Source organism: Marmota monax, unplaced genomic scaffold (assembly GCF_021218885.2).
Source record: "Marmota monax isolate L192 unplaced genomic scaffold, Marmota_monax_Labrador192_F-V1.1 WCK01_AAM20220418_F8-fsc00253, whole genome shotgun sequence".
Taxonomy (NCBI): domain Eukaryota; kingdom Metazoa; phylum Chordata; class Mammalia; order Rodentia; family Sciuridae; genus Marmota; species Marmota monax.
The window spans coordinates 1,051,189-1,075,257 of record NW_026695237.1 but is presented as its reverse complement, the minus strand read 5'-3'; the positions used below and the strand labels follow the sequence as shown (position 1 = coordinate 1,075,257).

Below are 24,069 nucleotides of genomic sequence, written 5' to 3'. Positions count from 1 at the left end.
ATAAGGTGACAGTAAGCCTGGTTTGTTCAAATTGCTTCTACAACCGCAGCGAAATTTGAAGTAAAGCTATCAGTTGTCAATGAGAAAGAAGACAGCAATGGATGTTATGAAAAACTCATCTATGACCCTGGAGAATTAGAAATAATACTTAATAGAGAATTCCCAGAATGAACTGCAGAAATGAGTTTTCCATCACTGGAAGAGGGCAGGAAAAGAATTCTTAAATCAACAGCCCTCTTACACTTAGACCATCTCATAAATGTTAAGATTCTGGGTTGGGGTTGTGGCTCAATGGTAGAGTGCTAGCCTAGTATGTGCGAGGCCCTGGGTTCGGTCTTCAGCAACACATAAAAATAAATAAGTAAAAGAAAGGTATTGAGTCCAATTACAACTAAAAAATAAATATTAAAAAAAAGATTCTGTGATAGGAGATGTTATAGTACTACTACTGCATTAGTGGATAATTAATCTCTCTTCTAAAAAAAGATGGGACAACTCTTCCTCAATCGTGAAATGAAGCACAACTATGTCAGACAGGATGCTTTCCAAATAGCAAATTTGACCTGGATAGAATTTCACATTGCAGAAATCCTGAGGATTAAAGAAAACGTTAACATTTTTTAAAAAATTTAGTTGTAGATGAACACAATAACTTTATTTTATTTATTTATGTGGTGCTGAGGATCAAACCTAGTGCCTCACACATGTGAAACAAGCACTCTACCACTGAGTCACAGCCCACCCCCTGGCACTCCTGTTGCTCTGGACAGAGGAACATTATCCTCAGGAAAAATCATTTTTCTTTCTGAAACATGTGAGTATGGTGTGATATTGCTGTTTTTAAGAGTCATTCTTTCAAGTAGGAAGAATAGATGATTAAAAATAGAGACCTTAATTAGAATAAAATATTTCATGCATGTATAATTTTATCAAAATGGATTCTACTAACATATATAACTAAAAAGAACAAATAAAAAAGTGACTCTTTTTTTAAAAGTAAATAAATGGATCCCATTGTATTTATATTCCTCCAAATAGTGTTCTCAGCAAACTAGAATCTTAATCCAAATATGTGAAATATAGTTTCACCTAATTGTATAATTGCCATGTGAGAAAAGTCAGTGACACTATTTAAAAAGCACACAGAACACTTGGTCAATAAAATTAATACATACATAGTTGGTCAATGACTCAGATTATTTACCGGACCCCTACTGCATACAATCATGCATTGGTTACTGACAGAGAAACATTATAGAAATATCAATAAGCGATTTCTTTGTTGTGTACTTATGTAAACTCAGATCAAAAGGACTACTATTTCAAAATACCATATTCCCTGGTTAAAAAAAAAAAAAAAGACTATTTTCCATTGCTGAGTATGTTCAAAATGTTACACAGCAGGTTCTAGAGGTCACCTTTGAGGTGGAATTCTACACATGTTCTGAGCTCAGAACAGTTCTCAAAAACGTTCTGGAATGTCTATTAAAAAACAAAACACAAAATAAAACAAAACTTCATGGCATTACAGGCATAATTTTAATCTAGTATTAGACCACAAGAATAAAACTAACAGCCCTGACAGTTATTTGAAAGGTTTCAAAAAATTTTTATTCTCATAAATTAACACACATAACAGTGGGCATTTTAGAGTCACAAACTACCAAACAGAAAAGGAACTGCAGGGGCATCATGTATGCCAACGTTACCAAAAATGTACAAATTTCACTGAACTATTGACCATGATAATATAGAAACACTTCAGGCAGCTATTTACTGGCCCAGACCTTGGTTCAAGGAGATGCGGCCTCTCATGGAGAATTCAAATCCAATTCAGCACCAAGAGGGGCTTGTGAAGACAGTTAACAAGCATCAAATCTGAGCATGCTGTGCTGAATGACAGGCTACATGGGGACCCCCACTTCACAGTCAAAGTTCCTGCTGTTCCTGGCTAGATGGTAATATTAAACTGTGATTTTAGTGAAGTTAAGCCTTTCCCCCTAGTCAGCTTTATACAGAAATTCAGTTCAAGCAAAGGGTCCTCTTCTGGCATGAATCCAGGCAAGGATACTCCCTACCTCTGGCCAATTATTAATACTTTGGATATAGCCACCCACAATGTGGTTATTTAAGAGGTCCTTTCCATGATACCAGGGGAAAAGTTTACAGAAACAAAACAAGGGTATTAAAGAAAGCACCAACTGCATACTCCTCTCCCACCCCAGGCAATGGGAGAAAAGTATCATTGCCCAAAAGTTGTTCTTTCGCAGATCTTTTTTTTTTTTTTTTTTTTAAATATATTTGATTTTTTTTTTTTTTAAGAGAGAGTGAGAGAGGGGGAGGGGGAGGAAGAGAGAGAGAGAGAGAATTTTTTTAATATTTATTTTTTAGTTATCGGCAGTCACAACATCTTTGTTTGTATGTGGTGCTGAGGATCGAACCCGGGCCGCACGCATGCCAGGCGAGCGCGCTACCGCTTAAGCCACATCCCCAGCCCTCGCAGATCTTAATGTACATGGTACTGATGCTGAGATGGAATCCCAGCTTGGAGATGGGAGTGATGGCTCTCTGCCCGTTAGGCTGTACTGCAGCCTTGGACCTGCTGCCACAGTCCTGCACACTTGCTACTGCTTTTTACCTGGTGGGCAGGGGATGAACCACTGGGAGTCAATGCCCAGAGATTAGAATCTGAAATTGACCTCAGGTTGGCTCTGGTGCCCAAGCAAAAGACCCTTTCAGGCAAAATTGTGACAAAGTGTCATGATTTTCACAGCTCTTGGAGGAGCACTGAGTTTTGGGATTCACAGCATGAGTTTCTGAGCTCTTCAGGCTCCGAGTAAGGCAAACGCTACACGTCTTTTCACTGTACCTCCCTCAGCTGTAGCTTTTAAGAATAAGGTTGGTAAGAAAAAGTGAACAATCTGCTTTTAAAAGTATGAGGTACGTTCAACTAATTGAGATATGAAGTTGGAAAGAAGACTAACAGGGGGAAAAAAAAAGAAATAGAAAAGAGGAAGAGGGGAGGTAAGGGGAGTCCACGCCAGTATAGCTGGAAATCAAAATATGGAAAAGGAGATGGGCAGAACCCTGATTGGACCTGAGATTTCTCCTCCTTTTTCATAAACATGAAAACACTAAAACTTCTGGAGGTGATATAGTTGAATAAACTGTAACTGATGGCAGCTTCCCAATACTTGGGGTGGGAAGTCTCCATACTCATAATTCTTATCAACTTCCAGCACAACAGACCTCCTATGGCCCTGGTCAGGTGGCATGCCAGCAGCTGACTAATGTCTCCCATTGTGGTCAGTGACCACAGATTCTGAGGATCACTGACAGCCCCGAGGCTGGCTAGATAGATAGCAAAATTGGATGTTAAGACAGGTGTGGCTGAGTTCTACTAGAACCTGATGTAGCAACTTCAGGTAATTTCAGGATTGCAATGGGGACCCCTTTTTTGGAGCAGGGATAGGGCTCTCTGGTGAGGGTAGGCCAAGAATTCCAAGGACAGAAAGGGTTGGCTTCAGAGCAGTTTTTCCCCTACATTCCAGGATAAGGAAGGAGCCAGGAGCCTAGTCCTCCATTCCCAGATGCCAATGTTTCAAATCACTGCTCTAGGACCTTTCAAGCGCCATGCCTATAATAGGCAAACTTGAAATTTTATGCCTGTCATGTTGGTGATACTACATTTGTGCCCCCTCAACTTTCATCTGCTGGGTGACATGATTGCCGCAGTACTGCTTTAGCTGTGGTTGGCAATGGAGCTCCCTACATGTTTGTACAAGGGAACAATGTATTACTCATTGTACTCTCTCTAGGAAAATGACAGAGAGGGACTGAGTGCTAAGAACCTTGTCTAACAAAGGTAGAGGTATTGAAGTGAAACATAGGTCATGTCCACACAGTCTCGATAAAGGGGATATAGAATGGCAGAATCTGGCCAGCATCATTCAGAGGCAGTATGGAACCCTGGTGCTCTTCTAGTCCTACTGGGCCATGGCCTTGGAATCTTCTGTGGATGTCCAGGTATATATGTCACTTGTTTAAATGCTACGTCTGAGGCAGTGGGCCTGGATGACAGACGTGGCACCTTTTTTTTTTTTTCCTGTTCTTGTCAGTTTTTCTGCTCCAGCATGGCACAAACTTAACCTGCAAAAGAAAGGCACATAGAGACCCCCCAACCCCCAACCCATCTCCCCACCCACTAACAAATGGGGAAACAAAACATCCTAAGAGAGTAATCCAACATTCCAGGAGGGCACCAGATGCTCATCTCTGACTGGGAAATATCCCTGGAGCTATGACAGTTCCATCAGTGATTGCTTTGTGGCAGTGGCTCCTAGGAGGATGAAGAAAGGTGAACAGTGTCCTGAGGCTGGCTTGAGCATATCACCAGCCAAGAAAAGTTGATTCTCTGAACTCTTATTTTAAGTGAGGGAAATAAAAAAAAAAAATTTAAAAAAAAAAAAAAAGAAAGAAAGAAAAGAAAAAAAAAGAAACTATAAGGGAAGGATGGAGGGGGGAGGGATTCATTGGGAAAGGAATGAGACTTCTGAGCCTGCTGCCCAGACTCCTGCAGGTACAAACCAAGACACTCAGCTACTTCAGGCATTTGACAGCATTTTCAGTAGGTTTGACCAGGTATCCTCAATGAGGGTTGGCTATGGAATTTCAGAATCCCACCATGAGAATGGATCACTGGGACTGAACTACTACCCTGACTCTCTCCCTAATCCTGGAGCAGGCTGCTTGGATAGCTGCAAATACTCTGGGTTGGTCTCTTATCACCACCCAAGTTGCTATAGTCAACTTGGTTACACACCAACATTTGAGAGAAAACCACACTTGACCTTAGCATTTTTTTAAATGACTGGAAGAGAAATCTGATTTCACTTATATCACTAAAAAAATAATAATAATAAAAAAAAAATAAAAAATGTGTGTGTTTAGTGGGCAGGAATGAGAACCCAGAGGAAAAAGTGCCCCTCAAATGAGCTACACTAGAAGTTAGAGATGGGGAGGGATTACTTAAAACACATGAATGGGAAAATGTTTCCTCCATGTACTGATCAACTGGGTCATATGCCTGACATGTATTCTCCTAAGACATGTACTGTCTTTCTCCTTAATGTCTTAAAAAAAAAAAAATCACATTTAAAGGCCCCAAACATGCAGCAATAATAATAAAAAAAATAAAAATAAAGAAACTGAAAATAATCAACACTACAACATTAAAAGTGCAACTTACTTTGGGGCGTGGACGGGCTCCTCTGGCATTAGTGACCCACAGTCACAGTGGGGAGAAAATGATGGAAAAAGGCCCCCCACACACGCACACACTCATATACACTCACACCAACAGGTTCTGGACAGACTCAAATGATTAGAAAACACAATAGCTCATCTTTTCTCGACCACCTAAATGAGCCAGTGAGACCACACAGGGCAGGACACCAGGTCCTCCTCCCTAGGCCATGTTTCTAGCACCACCGTAAACAAAGCAGAACTTTCATTTGGACGTGCAAATGCTGTGAGTCCTTGGAATCCTAGTGTTGCTTAAGATATGTGGCTTCTTCCTCCTTCCTCCTGCGATTGGGAGGAGGTGGCCAGATGTCATTCAGGACCATTTCCAGGAGAAAAGAGCATTCCTGAGGTTCTAAACTCAGCAGTAGAAATAGAGGTTCCTCCTTTACCAGTTCCTAAAAAGGCTGCACCTTGAAATAGGTAAATATTCATGGACTGGACATCTTGAGTGGTTTGGGCCTAAGGGCAAAATTAGCTGACCTATTCCATGGAGGTCCAAAAACATACAAAATTGAGACTCTTATCTGAATTTGTTTCAACAACCTGAAGACTGCTCCTGTTCCTCTTCCTTGGCAAAGAAGGTCTCTAGTTCCATCAGTTTCTGTAGCAAAAGAGCATCCAGTTCTCGACTCTGCAGAGCTGCCTTCTGGGCCCTGGTAAAGCTGCCTGTCAACTTGACTTTACCTCGAGCTCTCCTCTTTCGTGGTACTGTAAAATCCTGAAATTCTAGAACTCGCTTCCTCTTCTGTTGGCTTACTGAGATTAGTGTACCATTTCGTTCCTTGGGTTCCTCAAAGATGGTCTCTAAACACCTGAGGATGGGGTACAAAACAAAATCAATGACAGACTGACTCACATGGCTCATTAACCTTTTCTTTCTAGTTACTAGAAGCAACTACTCCCTACTCAACTGTTTCCTCTTAGCATCTATCTATATGTATGGAAAACACAAATATAGGTATTTATTAATATGTATATGTATACATAGAGGAAAAAGTTCAAACTGGATAATATAGAATAAAAGTGAAATTAATTCCCACCATAGACAATAATAATTTTTTTGTGTGTAATTTCCCAAAAGCCATTCAGTGTATAGATAGGCATAAATAACATATTAGGGAGTGACCCTTTCCTATAAAGTTCAGGTAGTACTAACATTTTAAACTTTGTGAGCCATATAGGTGGCTATTACAATTTTTTTTTTCCTCTTCCTTCCTTCCTTCTTTTTTTTTTAAAATATATATTTTTAGTTGTTGACAGACCTTTATTTTATTCATTTGTTTATATGCGGTGTTGAGAATCAAATTCACTGCCTCACCCATGCTAGGCGAACACTTTACCACTGAGCTACAACCCTAGCCCTTCCTTCTTTCAACAACAACAAAAATGTAAAAACCATTATTATAGGTCATTAAAAACAAAACAAAACAAAAAAAACAAGCTGGGCATTGTGGGACACAGCTTATAGTCCCAGCACTAAGGAGGCTAGAGTGGGGGAATACTTTGAGCCTAGGAGTTCCAAGCCAGAGAAACCCTATCTCATTAAAAAGAAGAAAAAGGGTCTGGGGATAGGGCTCAGTTGGTGTAGTGCTTATCTTGCATGCACAAGGCCCTGGGTTCAATCACCAGCACCACAAACAAACAAACAAACAAACAAACAAAAAAAGCCACTGGCTAGAATTTGGCCTATGGTTGGGCATATGGCCCAAACAGTAGCAAACTGTAACTATATATACTGTCTTATACAATGTGTTGTCCTATCAATACCCTTTAAACTTGTTCCAATTTACTACAATAACAATAAATCAGATGATTTTTTTTTGGCAGTGGTGGTACTGGGGATTGAACTTAGGGTGCTATACCACTGAACTACATCCCCAACCCTTTTTTTTGAGACAGTTAAGGATGGCCAGGAACTTAAATTCTGTTACCTTAACCTCTAGAGCTGCTGGCATTATAGGTATCTGCCACTGTGTTGAGCCAGATTGATAAGATTCATTTTTTAAGGTTATACAGCATATTCCATTATAAGGATGGACCAAAATACCAGCAATGGATATTTTGGATTATTTCAAATCCTGTCCTATCATATAGCAATGAATAGTCTTGTACAAATGTCTTAAGAGTACATGTATAAAATCCTACAACTATTGGGCTGTATCCTAGACAAAATAAATGTCATAGACTTGAACTGAATTCAGACCCAAACGTGGTTGAGAGAAACTTTATGTACTTGGGATTGGACTCATATTTGAGGATCAGTGATATATCAGTCCAAAAGAAGCTGGTCAGTATGTTGGGTAAAAACACAAATACAAACTACAAAGAAACTACATTTTATATGTCCATCTAACCCATACATATTTCTTTCCTATTCTACCACTGACCACAATTTAAGCAGAGGGATCAAAAAATACCCAATTCTAGTTATTCATAAGTAACAATATTGATAGAGCTGAAACCCTTCTGAAGTTCTAGATATTTATATCAATCATTTCAGAATTCTTTCCGCCCACCTTTTTTAAATTTCCCATCCACATGTACCTACCTGTTTGCAGGAGGAGACTTATAATTCTTGTTGGTATATATTTCTTCTAAACTAAATTCCTTCTTCTTTAACCTTAAGAGAGAAAAAAATAAAATCTTTATGCTCTCTAAAGAACATAGTTTCACAACTCTACCCCTTCTATTCTTTTATTTCAATCTTGTATTAAGTTAGAGAGATGTCTTACATGAACGATTTGTACCAGGTTTTCTCTTTCTGAGTGCCAATCTTTCAAGTTTATGGAATTTAGTCCATTTATGGAATTAGGAATGGTATATTTGGATTTATTCTATTATTTCATTTTACAGTTTCTCTCCTCTCATGGTTCTGGGGACGGAACCCAAGGATTCATGCCTATCAGACAAGCACTCTACCAACTGAGGTATATCCCCAGCATGTCTTTCTTTATTACCTTCTCCTTGGAAATTATAAACTCTTTCCTGTAATGATTGGCAATAATTTTAACCAGCATATTAAACTTATAAACTGAAGTGAATCAATACTTTCACCCTTCTTTCAAACAATAAAAGGTCCCTGGAACATTTTATTTTATTTTATTTTTGGTACCAGGAATTGAACTCAGGGACACACAACCAGTGAGCCACTTCCCCACAGCCCTTGAGTTGCTTAAGGCCTTGTGAAGTTGCTGGGGCTGGCTTTGAACTCACAATCCTCCTGCCTCAGCCTCCCACGCCACTGGGATTACAGGTGTGTACCACGTTGTTCTGCTGGGCACAGGCTTTCTTTTCTCTTCTCTTTTTAAGACAGGTGTCTTGCTACGTTGTCTGGGCTGGCTTCAATTCCTGGACTTAAGCAAACCTTCTGCCTCAGCTTCCTGAGTAGCTGGAGGTATAGGTATGCACTACTGCACTTGGCTATTTTTGTTTAATTTTTTTAGTTGTAGTTGGTACAATATCTTTATCTATTTATTATTATGTGGTGCTGAGAATCAAATCCAGTACCTCACACATGCAAGGCAAGTGCTCTTCCACTGAGCTACAGCCCCAGCCCTTTGGCTTTTTTTTTTTTTTTTAACTTTTAAGTTATTATTATTTGCAGTGTAGGGCCTTGAGCATGTGAGCCAAGTGCTCTTATACTCTTAGCAACATTAATTTTTTTTTTAAAGTAACTTTATGAAGGCTGGGGTTGTGGCTCAGTGGTACAGCACTTGCTTAATGTGTGTGAGGCACTGGGTTCTATCCTCAGCACCATATATAAATAAATAAAGGTCCACTGACAACTAAAAAAAAAAAATATATATATATATAAAAAAGTACTGGGGTGGGGTGGTGGCTCAGTGGTAGAGTGCTCGCCTAGCATGTAAGAGGCACTGGGTTCGATCCTCAGCACCTCATAAAAACAAACTAATGTATCCACCTAAAACCAAAGATACCTATATAAATAAATTTTTTTTAAAAAGTACTATTATGAAATGATATGCTTCAATCTCCTACTTGCTCCTTTGGATGTGCAGCCTGTCTTATCTGTAGGAGACTCTTAAATTTGGTTCCTGAATCCCTGCAACATGTTCCTAGTAGTCATTTTTTTTTTTTAAGAAATTCTAGCCAGGCTCAGTGCCAGGCTTAGTGGCTTGGGAGGCTGATGCAGAAAGATTGCGAGTTCAAAGCCAGAATCAACAACACAGTGAGGAGCTAAGCAACTCAGCAAAACCCTGTCTCCAAATAAAACATATAAAAAGGTTGGGTATGTGGCTCAGTGATTTAGTACCTCTGGGTTCAATCCCTGGTACACACACAAATCTTTTTTTTAAATATAGTTTTTAGTTGTTGATGATTATCTATCTCTCTATCCATCAATCTCTCTCTCTCTACCAATCTATCTATCCAGCTGAGAATGCTATACAAGCGCTCTACCACTGAGTTACAACCCCAGTCTCATCCCTAGTAGTCTTTGTTACTTTATGATATTCTGTTCTCATCCTGTAGTAGACCTGCATCACTCTACAAGATGCTATGTGTCACATATCATAAAATTCACCACTTAACAATTTTAACTCAGTGGTTTCTTAGGGTCCTTGCAAGCCTATTCATAAATCATCTCTAACCTACAATAAGTTAATAAAGTTAAAAAGAAACCCTACACCTGTTAGTAGTCACTCTGACTCACTCTACACCCAGCACCTGGTAACCACTAATCTATTTTCTGTTTCTAAGGTCTTACATATTCTAGACATTTCACATAAATGGAATCAAACATTATGTGCCCTTCTGTATTTGGCTTCTTTTCATTTAGCATATTGTTTCCATGGTTAATCTATATTATCAGTAATTCATTCTTTTCCATTCTATTTTATCATTCTATGGATATGCCACCTTTTCTTTATCCTTTGTCAGCTGATGAACATTTCAGTTGTTTCCATTTCTTAACTATCATAAATATCATTGTTAAGAGTGTGTAAAAAAGTTTCTACATCAATGTTTTTTTATTCTCTTGGGAATATTCCTAGGAGAACTGCTGGTTCAAATGGTAACTCTAATTTTTTGATAAAATGCCAAAACAGTTTTCTATATTAGCTAAACCATTTTATATCCTCATGTGCAATGTATAAGGGTTCCAACTTCTGTATACCCCTTATTAGTTATTTTCTGGCTTAAAAATAACAATTGATTAATTTATAGGTAGCCTAGTGGATGAGCACCCAACTGGGTTGTTGTTTTCTTTTCTAGTACTGTGGATGGAACACAATGATGTTTTAGCACTAAGCTACAACTCCAGTCCTTTGATTTTTATATTCTGAAATAGGGTCTTGTTAAGTTGCTGGTGCTAGCCTTGAACCTGCGGTCCTCCTGCCTCAGCCTCCCAAATTTCTGAGACTATAGGCATGCACCACCACAAACTCACTGTGGTTTTTTACTTGTTCTCTAATGGCTACTGATGTTGAGCATCTTTCCAAATGCTTGTTGACTATTTGTTGGAGAAATAGCTTTCAAAATTCATTGCCCCCACACATTTTTTGTGGTGCTGAGGATCAAGTCCAGGGCCTTTAAGCCTGCTAGACAAGTCCTCTACCAGTGAGCTATACCCCCAGTCTTCAGGGCCCATTTAAAAAAAAATTGTCTTTTGTTGTAAGAATTCTTTATATATTAAGGGTACTAGACCCTTCTTACATATGGTTTACAAATTTCTCCAATTTTGTGGGCTATTTTTTTTTCTTTTTTAGTAGAATTTATTTTTTGGAGACTTTTTAGGTTCATAACAAAACTGAGTAGAAAATATATTCCCATTGTACCTGTCCCTACACATGCATGACTTCCCTCACTGTCAATACTTGGCTCGAGATGAAGCTACATAGGTGCATCATTACCCCTCAAAATTTACTCTGGGTGTCTGCCGCAGTCTGGCTGGGCACAATCAGGAGCCACTTGTCAAAAGAAACTAACTTTATTTTTAGAACCACACACGCCAAACAAAACAGCCTCTCAGGAAAAACCCTCAGAGCCCCAACTGCCACCACCTGCTTTCCACAAGCCTCTCTCTCCAACACAAGCCTCTCTCTCCACCTCCCACAATCCTCCTGCTGAGGCCAATTGGCTGGGTCACGTGGGCGGAGCCAAAAAAGTCCCCCAATGAGCAGCTCTGTGGTCTGAAAGGGCAGGGAAACAGCCCAATGAGCATCACCGCAGAGGAGCCAATCAGCTAGATGTTGCTGGGGCCGCTGTGAGCCAATCATCAGCCGGCAGCTGTAAGTTTGCTGGCAGCTGGAAGTTTGCTGGGGCCCCTTCGGCTGTGGCTCTCAACAGGTGTCAAACATTCTATGTGTTTTGAGAAACATCCCTACCACCTTTCTTTCCCTTTTCCCCTCTAATTTCCACGTATGGGAGAATATATACAACCCTTGACCTTCTATGTCAGGCTTATTTTGCTTAACATAGTGGCTCTACATGTAGTATGTTGTGAGACAGGGGACTGTGAATCTTCCACTTTGTTCTTTTCTTAAGATTGATTTAGCTGTTCTGGGTCACCTATTTTCACATAAATTTTAGGATCCATTTGTTAGTTTCCTCAAAAAAAGGCAATAGACATTTTGACGGTTTGCAATAAATCTGTAGAATGCTCTAGACAGTAACGATACCCTGAGAATATCAAGTCTTCCCCAAACCTATTTTTGAATGGTTCACTCCTAGTGCACAATTTTGTATTATTATTTTGTATACTGATCTTATATCCTGCAACCTTGATGATTCATTAGTTCTTTTTATAAAATTTTTTTTAGTTGTTGATAGAACTTTATTTATTTATATGTGGTGCTGAGAACTGAGCCCAGTGCCTCACACATACCAGGCAAGTGTGCTACCACTGAGCCACAGCCTCAGCCCCTCTTTCATTAGTTCTAATAGTGTAGATTCCATAGTTTTCCATAGATATTTTCATTTGTGACTAAAGATAGTTTCACTTCCTTTACAATATGAATGCTGTTTATATTTTATTTATGTATTTATTACTGTTATTCTTTTGCAGTGCTGGGTATTGAACCCAGGACCTTCTACATGCTAGGTAAATGCTCTACTACTAAGCAATACCCTGAGCTCAGTATTTTATTTTCATGATTAATTGCCCTGGCTAAAAACTCTAGTGGAGTGTTAAATAGAAATGGTGGGAGAGCTGGGGATATAGGTCAATTGGTAGAGTGCTTGCCTTGTATGCACAAGGCCCTGGGAGGGGGCTGGGGATGTGGCTCAAGCGGTAGTGCGCTTGTCTGGCATGCGTGCGGCCCGGGTTCGATCCTCAGCACCACATACAAACAAAGATGTTGTGTCCGCCAAAAACTAAAAAATAAATATTAAAAAATTAAAAAAAAAAAAAAAACAAGGCCCTGGGAGGGAGGGAAGGGAGGGTTAGGGAGGGGAGGAAGGGAGGGAGGAAGGGAGGGAGGGAGGGAGGAAGGGAGGGAGGAAGGGAGGAAGGAAGGAAGGAAGGAAGGAAGGAAAGAAATGGTGAGAGAAGATAAACTTGTCTTGTTTCTCATCTTAGAATAAAGCTTCCAGCCTTTCATCTTTAAGTATGATTCGAGCTACAGGTTTTTTTGTAGATTAATTTGAAGATGGTTCCATCTATTCCGAGTTTAGAGAGTGTTTCTCACCATGAAAGGGGGTTGGATTTTTTCATACTTTTTCTGCATCAATTAAGATGATCATGTGGTTAAATCTCCCTCTATACTATTATATGCATATTACATTGATTTCCTATGTTCAACCAATCTTGTCTTCTTAGAATAAATGCTTTTGGGGTTTTAATATGCTGTTGGATTCAATTTGTTAGTATTTTTCCCCTGAAATTTTTTTATTAGTTCTTATAATGGATACACACAATATCAGGGTTTATCTTTTGGAGGGGTACCAGGGATTGAACTCAGGGGTATTCAACCACTAAGCGACACCCTAGCACTATTTTGTATTTTATTTAGAGACAGGGTCTCACTGAGTTTCTTAGTGCCTCGTTGTTGCTGAGGCTGGCTTTGAACTCACCATCCTCCTGCCTCAGCCTCCCTAGCCTCTGGGATTACAGGCATGCCCACCAAAACCAGCTTGGGGTTCATTTTAACATAATCATAGAAGCATGAAATAGCTTACTAATATTTTGCTGAGGATTTCATGTCTACATTCATAACGTTTTCTGTTCCTTTTAAGATCTTTTTGTCTTGGGGCTGGGGTTGTGGCTCAGTGGTAGAGCACTTGCCTAGCATATGTGAGGCCCTGGGTTTGATCCTCAGCACCACATAAAAATAGATTAAAAAAAAAAAAAAAAGATCTTTCTGTCTTTGGAATTCTAAAATTTTCTTATTATGAAATTTATTCTTTTTATTGATCCTGCTCAATATTCATACCTTTTTTTTTTTAGAGAGAGAGAGAGAGAAAATTTTAATATTTATTTTTCAGTTTTCGGCGGATACAACATCTTTCTTTGTATGTGGTTCTAAGGATCGAACCCAGGCCGCACTCATGCTAGGCGAGCGTGCTACCGCTTGAGCCACGTCCCCAGCCCAATATTCATACCTTTTATTATCCTTTATCTTTTTAAAACTATGCCTCCTAGATTTTTAAATTCTCCTTTCTTTACTTCCTACCCTCCTTTTATTATACTTTCCATATTTTTATTTCTATATTTCCTTCTCAAAAATTTGTTCCAGTGTATTCTTCTGTTCATTACTTCTAGCTCTACATAACCTACTGTTAAAAAACATTATTTACGTTTTATTTTGATTACTCAGATGTTAACAGCTGGGGATATAACCTGGGGTAGAGCATTTGCCTAGCTTGTAGAGGCCCTATATTTGTTAGTCCTAGCTCCAGAAAAACATAAAACAACAGGAAAAACAAACAAAACCCTATAAGATGTAGTGTAAAGAAAACAATGAACCTGAATTGAGAAAAACTGAATTCTGGGACTGGGGAATTGCTCAGTAGTAAAGCACGTCCATAGGCATGCATAAGACCCTAGGTTAAATTGCAAGCATTACCAACAAAAATATACAAAATCTAGTTCTGCCACTCACTGGCTTTGTGACAAATCTCAACAATTGAATTTTTAAGAGCAGTTTTGGCCACACCATCTTATGATGAAACTGTAGCAGAAACTTAAATACAACTCAAGTTAACACATTTCTATAATACATAACTGATGCAGTTTTCATAGTGAGGAAGGCACTAAAAACTATCTGCATGAGGCATATTTTTTCTTTTTCTTTTTGGTGCTAGGCATTGAAATCAGGACCTCACACATACTAAGAAGCAAATGCTCTGTTAATGAACTACACCCCTAGCAGCAAGGTATGGTCTTGATGCTGAGATATGTTGATATAAACTGAGAAGGATACAGCTTAAAATTTTTGATAATATTTATTTATTTATTTTCTAGAAAATAACTAAAGGACACTAAATCCCTAAGATGACCAAACTGCTTGGGTGACAATGGCTTTTATACTCTGATCTAAAGCAAAGAAAATCTATAAATAAGGCCAAGAAAAGATATCAGGCATTTGGGGTGAGTTCAAATTTAGTTTCTGAGAAATTATGCATCTAATTTATAAATATGTATGGTGGCTGGAGGTGCAACTCGGTGGTAGTGGGTACGTTAAGTGTGAGAAGCCCTGGGTTCAATACTCAGCAATCCTCTCTGTAAAAATTATGGTAGATCTTACTGCAGAAATGGTTTATGTAAAACAGAAGTGTTAAGAAACATTTAGGGCTGGGTATTTAATTCTGGAGACTCAGGAGGCTGAGACAAGAGGATTCCAAGTTCAAGGCCAGCCTAGGCAACTTAGGGAGACTGTCTCAAAAAATGTCAAAAGGGATGGGAATATAGGCAAGGTGGAAGAGTGTCCCTGGGTTCAACCCCAAGTCCTGCAAAAGAAAATAAGAAAAAAGAAAAAACATTTAGGGCTGGGGCAGTAATGACAGTGGTAGACTATATGACTAGCATGGTGAGGTTCAGGAGTTTGATCTCCTACACTGAGAAAAAGAGTATGTCCCTAAAATTCCTTTTATACTATTCCAAATACAGCATTCTATAGACAGGTGGGCTCTATTTTAACATTATGTGAGAATATCACTGACACTGGTATACAAAGGATTCTGGTTTCTGGTACTCAAAGTACTGCCTTTTTTTTTTTTTTTTTGTGGTCAGAGGATTGAACTCAGGCCCTTTTAGATGCTAGGCTCCACCACTGAGCTACACCACCAGCCCTTGTTTTCTTTTTTTAAAAGACAATATGACATTTTATTCTTCTAAATGGATGTACTATATTTAATTAGCGTGTGTTGTGGAAATGTTGTTTTTGATCTTTTGTTATTACAGTGATTCAGTAAATAGCTTTATACATGCCTTTTCTTAAACAGAGAAATGATAAATTATTAGAAATAATTATTGTATCAACAGATTTATAAAACATTTCTTTTCTTTTTTGTGGTACTGGGAACCAAACCCAGCACCTTGTCCATGCTAGGTGCTCTTTCATTGACCTAGACCCTCAACCCTTCTTTGAAATTTTTATTTTTGAGGCAGTATTGGTAAATTGCTCAGGTTGGCCTTGAACTTGCCACCCTCTCCCACGATGATGTTCAGCCTCATCTTGAGCCCTGAGGAATGGAGCTGGCCTTGTATGGACTAAAACCTCTGAAACTGTGAGCCCTCAAATAAACTCTTCCTCCTCTATAGTTGTGCTGGTCAGATCCTTTAGTCACAGCATCAAAAAGGGTGACTAAAACACCAATTAAAAAAAAAAAGCCTGGAATATGTATTAGAACTATCAAATAATTATTGGCTGGGTACATAGCTCAGTTTACTTGTCTATTATACACAAGGTCTTGGGTTCAATCCCCAGCCTATGAAAAAATAAATAAATAGGGCTGGGGATGTGGCTCAGTGGTAGAGCATTTGCCTAGCATAATCAGAGCCCTGGGTTTGCTCCACAATACTGCAAAAAATAAAATAAATAATTTTTTTTTTTAAAGTGTTTTTTTGTTTTTATACTGGGGATTGAACTCAGGGGCATTCGGCCATTGAGCCATATCTCCAGATCTATTTTGTATTTTATTTAGAGACAGGGTCTCACTAAGTTGCTTAGCACCTCACTTTTGCTTAGGCTGTCTTTGAACTAATGATCCTCCTGCCTCAGCCTCCCGAGTGGCTGGGATTAAGGTGTGCACCATCGTGCCTAGCTAAAGTGACTTCTTTCAAATAAGTTATAAAATTTTATCAAATCATACACTGAAATATTTAATTCAATTATTCCTCAATTCACTTTCCAATTTCTATTATTACCAAAACCAAAAATTATACAATAATTGCCATGCAGCCCCAGCCCTATAATGTTGTTTTATTTTATCATTATTTTTTTAAAAATATTTTTTAGGGGCTGGGGATGTGGCTCAAGTGGTAGCGCGCTAGCCTGGCATGCGTGCGGCCCGGGTTCGATCCTCAGCACCACATACAAACAAAGATGTTGTGTCCGCCGAAAACTGAAAAATAAATATTAAAAAATTCTCTCTCTCTCTCTTTAAAAAAAAAAAAAAATATATTTTTTAGTTGTAGTTGACACGAACCCAGGGCCTTGCATGTGCTTTGTGAGTGCTCTACGGCTGAGCCACAACCCCAGCCCCTATAATGTTGTTTTAATAAAGTTTTATTATTCTATGACTTTCATTTTGACTTATGGTAAAAATCCACCCTGTATGTTCCACAATCTGTTTCTTTCTCTCTTTGTTATACGGAAATGAACCGAGGGCTTTGTAATTGCTACTAGACAAGCATTCTACCCCTGAGCTTCATTTTTTTTTTTTTTAATTTTGAGATTGGGTCTCACTCAATTGCCCAGGCTGGCCTTGAACTTGTCATCTTCCTGCCTTGGTCTCGAGGAGCTGGGATTATGGGCATGGGCTACTGTGCCTGGCTCAATATCTAATTTCATTGTTTTGTATTTTTTGTCTTAAAAGTTCAGTTACCACACTTACTTGAATTGCAAAACAGAAGTTAGGAAAAGAATGATTTCACTGATGGGTTTGAATAATAAATTGCCTTTGCCAATTAAATTGCACACCAAGGATTTTCCATAAATTTAATGCACTAAATATGCAACTTCAGGGTTTTAAAATATTTCTGACAAAGTAAGAAAAATATTCTGTGAAAAGATAAAGAAATCTTTAGGTAAATTTGTTAAAAATTCTGTCTTTTCCAACTCCCTTTCTGTATATTGAATTAAATAAAGTACATCTAAGCAGTAACATACAAATTTCTAGGGCATTTGAGAGTTATTGTATCTATCTGGTATCCTTCTCAGACACTGAGACAGTAAAAATTGCCTTCAATGCCTGAGTAACAGAATCTTTATGATTCAGTGGTTTTCAATCCTTATGATTTCAGTGCTTTCATCAAATATAATGATGACAGATCACTGTGATCTTTGACCATGTAACTTGCAAAAAGTTAAAGTAATTGAATGACTTGACGTTATTAAAACTCTTTTCACTTCCATATTTATTTACATAAGCAAGGTTCTCCAGACATACAAAAATAAGACACAATACCATTGATGCTGATACCATACCAGGCAGAATGGCTGTCATCAAGAATACAAATAATAATAAATGCAAGAGAGGGATGTGGAGAAAAAGAAACATTTTTACACTGTCAGTGGGACTATAAATAGTACAACCACTATGAAAATCAGCATGAAGGTTCCTCAAGCATGGAACCACCATATGACCGAGCTACACGACTTCTTGGTATAGCTTCTTGGTGTAGCTCCTAAAGAATTAAAGTCATCATACTACAGTGATATATGCATACCCATGTTTATAGCAGCACAATTCACAATAGGCAAACTATAGAAGCACCCAGGGTGTCTATCAACAGATGAATGAAAAAGAAAATGTTGTGTATATGTAACAATGGTTTTTTTTAAAAATATATATAATTTTAGTTGTCAATGGACCTTTATTTAATGAGTTTATTTATATGTGATGCTGAGAATTGAACCCAATGCCTCACACATGCTAGGTGAGCGCTTTACCACTGAGCCACAACCCTAGACCCCACAATGGGGTTTTATTCAGCCATAAGGAAAAATGAAATTATGTCATTTGCAGGAAAAATGGAACTACATTCCATTATGTCAAGTGAAATAAGTCAAACTCAGAAGGTTAAGAATCATGTTTTCTCTCATATATGGAATCTAGAGAATTTAATGGAAAAGAAAGGTGGGGGAAGAACTCATGAAAATCAAAGGGAGATCAGTAGAAGAAAGGGACCAATGCATGGGAGGTGGTAAAGGAGGAGGAAAGTGCTGAGAATGATACTGGCCAAATTACATTGTTATACTGTATATGTTTGCATGTATAATATGTAACAACAAATTCCTTCATTATGTACATTATAAGGCACTAATTTTAAAATGTGGAAGAAAAAAGACTATAACTGATGCTTAATCTATATCATTCTAGAAATACATATTATTCAATATACAATACTAGAAATATTTAAAAATTTCTCAATAAAAATATATTATAGGATGATTAATAAAAGAATTTTAAGAGCTTAGGTATAACTCATTGGTAAAGCAAGTGCTTTTTTGCCTGTGGTGCAAGGCCCTGGTTTCAATCCTCAGAACCAAAACAAAGGCAAGATAAAAATTTATATAAATATTGCTGGGTTCAATTCCCCGTACCAAAAACAAAAACAAAAAATAACAACAAAAAACAAAACGGGGGAAAAAAAAAAAAAACCCCACCACCACCACAAACCCACATACACATTAAAGAGCTGAGCATGATGGTATATGTCTGCAATCTCAGCAAGGAGGAATGCAAGTTTGAGGCCAGCCTCAGCAACGTAGCAGGGCCCTACGTAACTCAGTGAGAAATGGTCTCAAAATAAAAAATAAAGAGGATGTGCTCAGTGATAAAGCACTCCTGGGTTCAATCCCCAGTACCAAAACAAATAAACAAACAAACAAAATGACATGTTAAGAGCAGGGCATGACAATTATATTTTTGAAAAATTTTCAAAAACAATGAACTCAGGGGACTAGGGATATAGCTTAGTAGTGCTTGAGGCCCTGGGTTCAATACCCAGCAACACATACACACATATACACAAGAAAACTCAGGTTGTATTAAAAGAGAAGCTTACCTTTTAGGTCGAGGAAGGCCCATCGGGGTAAGATTAGGATCAGGCTTGGGAATGGTTTTCCGAATGCGAATCTGTGAGACTTTCTTTAGTCTCTTCTCTGGCTCAGCCTGTTTTTATGGATTAAGAAAAAAATGTTCAGGGCTAAGATGAATAAATAATTTTTAAAAATTTTAAATAATTAAAAAAAAAATGTTAGGGTGTGCTGGGAAGCACACCCTAGCCCGCACAAGGCCCTGGGTTCAATCCCCAGCACCACAAAAAAAAAAAAAAAAAAAGAAAAGAAAAGAAAATGTTCAAGATATAAAACATTTTAAACAAAGTCCCTTTTCTTAACATGGCATCCTCAGTACATCCTTGGTACATAGTAAGTAGCTCATGACAAAGCTCTCTCTCCTAATTTTAGCAACTATGCTTTTTACATTATTAAAGCAGAATTTACATTTAGTTTAGACACTGAGATTATTAATTCATAAAATTTGCAACCAGTGAAGGCATCAGATTTTACAAAATTGAATAACACTACTGGGTGTGGTGGCATACACCTGTAATCCCAGCTACTTGGAAGGCTAAGGCAAGAAGATCCCAAGTTCAAGATTAGCCCCAGCAATTTAGTGAGACCTTGTCTCAAAATGAAAAATAAACTGGCATGGTGGCCCATGGCTATAATCCCAGTGGCTCAGGAGGCTTAGGCAGGAGGATTACAAGTTCAAAGCCAGTCTCAGCAATTTAGTGAGACTTTAAGCAATTTAGTGAGACCCTCCTCCAAATAAAAACAAGAAAAATAAAAAGGATTGGGGATGAGGCTCATGGTTAAATACTCCTGGGTTTAATCCCTGGTACCAAAAATAAAAAAAAGATCTGAGGAGGTAACTCCCAAGCCTACCACAAATAAACAAACAAAATGCCAAAAATAAACAAAGAATACCATCATTCGCTAGCACAAGTGGCTCTTTTGGTCCAAGTCTCTATAAACACTGTTAAATGCTATCACCAAGAAAAAAGTATCTGGAAAACAATGCAAATTAAACAATCTAAGATGAGCTTGGTGGTGCTTTCCTGTAGTCTCAGCTACCTGAAAGGCTCAGCTAGTAGGCTCATTTGTGCTCAGGAATTGAGGCCATCCTGGGCAACACATTGAAATCTGTCTCTAAAAGTAAACTAAGATGAATAAATAATTTTAAAAAAACCATTCTTTACTGGCCAAGCAGAAAAACTCATATTCTCTGACACTTTGCTGAAACTAAAGGTGGCTCAGTCTAGTCTCACAGGGGTCTCAGTCTGTACCTAACGTGAGTCAATAATGGAGACCCCAATGTCATCACTGCCTTACTCCACTGGCACTTCACATTTACCTCTTTCTGTTCCGGAGGGCTGCTCTGTGGTTGGGGGCAGGCTGCTGTCACACCATCCAGTTCATCAAACCCAGGAACTTGGAACTCAGAGCCTGAAAGCAGGAGTTTGCTGACAGCTGGTTCTGTTACCAAGCAAGACTTTGGTACCAAGGCAGTGAGTGCAGGCTCTAGCCTAGCATCAGAGAAAGAGAGATAGAGATAGAGAGATAGAGAGAGAGAGAGAGAGAGAGAGAGAGAGACAAAGCCAGAGAAGAACCACATGAGATGGGTTCACTTTCTACTTCCAGCACATTCACTTTCTTAACATTCAAACTAGAATTGAAGACTTCCCTACTATGCAGGAACGACATCACCATTCAGCCTATTTTTTTATCACTTTGGGATATAGCCTAAGTCTACATATGTGAAATACAAGAATGTGATCAATCTATTTCATTGTTCTGTAGCATTTTTAAGAAAAAAAAAAATGTAAAAAGGAATGGACTTTTGGAGGAAGAAAACTTTTAGTGGACTGAACAAATAAACAGTGCTAAGATCAATCTCATTCAGGGAATAAAGTTGGCTAAGTGATAAGTCCTGAATTGAGAGGGGACTTCTGACATGATAAACTGGTTAATAATTTTTACTTTTATAAAAACTAAAAAGTGTTGATTATACATTCCTAGCTGCTACTTAAAATATAGCACATTTGAATCTCAGAGACAGCTATGAGAGGTAGATTGGATTTACCAAGACAAGAATCTCTCTTTCTACACACACACACACACACCCCTACAACTGAAGTTTTGTGTGCCAGAGGCTTACCTCATCTGACTGCTGCTGGTGTTATATGTAACTTCCATGCCTGGAAGAGGCACATATGGTAACATGGTGTGGCTGAAGTGAATCATAAATAGAAAAGCAGCAGGTTAGAGGAGTGAGACAACAGGAAAGGTTTCTGAGTATCATGGGTATTAGCACATTATGTAAAGTCCTAAGAAAGATGAAAACCTCCTAATTCATGAGAAATAAACTTATGTGCCCATCACTGAAACAGATGCAGGTTGACAGAAGATTATTTTCTCACTTAAATGGAAAGAAGGTAGAGAAACAGAGGGTAGTAAAAGAAAGGAGGGGAACAAGAGTGAATTTGGGCCTTATACCTTTTCATCAAGTTGTTGAGTATGTATATTAAAGATTAAAGATAGCTGGGCTGGTGACTCATGCCTATAATCCCAGTGACTTGGAAAGCTGAGACAGGAGGATTTCAAATTCAAGGCCAGCCTCAGCAATTTAGCAAGACCCTTAGCAACTTAGCAAACCCTGTTTCAAACTAAAAAACAAATAAAATAAAAAGGACTGGGGGTACAGCTTAGTGGTAAAGTGCCTCTGGTTCAGTCCTTAGTACAAAAATAAGTTAATAAAAAAATAAGTTAAAAATATCTTCTACTACTTAGCTCAGTATTATTAAAATTCACCATTTTGTATAATCTTACAAAATAGTATGGAAAAACATTTTCTTTAAAGCCAAGTGGCACATAAAACATGGCTATGTAGAAGAAAATTGCTAAGTTGATTCCTTTATAATTATAATTTATATATTTAAAGATAAAACAACAACAACAGCATTAATCACTTACAGAAGCATTCATAGGCTGAGTGTGGTAGTGCATGCCTGTAATCCCAGCAACTCAGGAAGTTGAGGCAGAAGGATCCCAAGTTCGAGACCAGTCTCAGCAACTTACTGAGACCCTGTCTCAAAATAAAATAAAAAGGGCTGGGAATGTAGCTTGGTGATAAAGCACCTCTGGATTCAATCCCTAGCACAATCAATCAATACAAACTTGGTACATGCTTTATTAACAAGGTATTTGTATGATGACCATACAACCCATTTCCCTTTACAAACAGGAAGAATGAAGCTAGGCATGGTGGCACACACCTGTAATCCCAACTACTTGGGAAGCTGAGGCAGGAAGATTGCAAGATTGAGGACAGCTTGGGCAACTTAGAGGAACCCTGTCTCAAAATTAAAGGGCTGGGGACACAGCTCAGTGGTAGAGTCTTGTCTAGTATGCATGAGGCCCTGGGTTCAATCCCCAGCACCAAGAAAAAATAAAATAAAAAGGGCTGGGGGTATAGCTCAGTGGTAGAGCACTTGTCTAACAAGGGTAAGGCCCTGGGTTCAATCTCCAGTGCCACAAAAGAAAAGAAAAAAAAAAAAAAAGAAAGAAAGAAAGACAGAAGAGTAATGTGCCTAGTAGCTAGGAAAAATAGATAATTCATTTTTTTGTTTTGTTTTTCAAGGAATACTGACAAGTAGGAAAGAAAGGCAGAGTGAAATATGGGAAAAAGACCTGACCAATCAGGAACCAGCAGATCTTGATCCTAGTTCTAGTTCAGTGAAAAACCTAATCAACTCAGGGATTGAGCTTAGAAAGAAACCTTCATGTGCCTAAGTCTCGACGTTTATAATAAAGGCAAAAAAGGCTGGGCATGGTGGCGCATTCCTGTAATCCCAGCAATTTGGGAGACGGAAGCAGAAGGATTATAAATTTAAAGCCAGCCTCAGGAATTTAGCAAAGCTCTGAAAACTTAGTGAGACTCTTGTCTCAAAATTAAAAAATAAAAGTAAGGGCTGGGGATAGTTCAGTGATAAAGCACCTCTGGGTTCAATCCCCAGTTAAAAAAAAAAAAAAAAGTGGTGGGTGGGTAGAGATGCTTGATGCTTGTCCAACCTATACTACAGAGTGAAGAGTGCTGGAAAATAAGGTTCAAAGGAAAATGTCTTATGAAAACATAAATTAATTTAATCTGTTAAATCTTGTTTTCTGAGGTTATACATTTTACATTGCTGGAAAACACCTCTAAGTGTCTTTAAAAAAACAGTGAACTTCTATCTGAGCCCAGACACATGATGTCAAAGCACTTTTAGAGGCAATGAGTAGAAAAAGTCCCTATCAGTACCTCCTCTCCACCTTCTTCTTGAATTTAAATTAAATTAAAAGCTAAATATGAGAAGTAAGGCCAGGTGTGGTGGCACACACTTGTAATCCCAGTGGCTCAGAAGGCTGAGGCAGAAGGATTGCAAGTTTGAGGTCAGCCTCAGCAACTTAGTGAGGCCCTAAACAACTTAGTGAGGCCCTAAACAACTTAATGAGACCCTGTCTCAAAATAAAAATAAGGGTTGGGGATATGGCTCAGTGGTTATGCACTGCTGGGTTCAATCCCTAGTAACTCTTG

The 24,069-nt window shown here is 38.4% G+C and overlaps 1 protein-coding gene across 15 annotated transcripts in view; it reads right to left on the bottom strand.

Annotated features, from left to right (window-relative positions):
• Positions 1-1,516: 1,516 nt before the first annotated feature.
• The window catches only part of Prr14l (proline rich 14 like), a 66,933-nt gene continuing 44,380 nt past the window's right edge, over positions 1,517-24,069 (bottom strand). For 13 of the 15 annotated variants that reach the window (XM_046439413.2, XM_046439414.2, XM_058577425.1 and 10 more), the window contains 5 exons: positions 21,652-21,723; positions 20,848-21,019; positions 19,496-19,602; positions 7,853-7,924; positions 1,517-6,116 (listed from right to left, as the gene is read on the bottom strand). In XM_046439413.2, coding sequence (XP_046295369.1) covers positions 5,840-6,116; positions 7,853-7,924; positions 19,496-19,602; positions 20,848-21,019; positions 21,652-21,723 — 700 coding nt within the window. In that variant the 3' untranslated portion in view covers positions 1,517-5,839. Of the gene's footprint in view, positions 6,117-7,852; positions 7,925-19,495; positions 19,603-20,847; positions 21,020-21,651; positions 21,724-22,466; positions 22,579-24,069 lie in introns of those variants that run through there. The other 2 variants (XM_058577424.1, XR_006850732.2) reach the window with 2 other exon arrangements.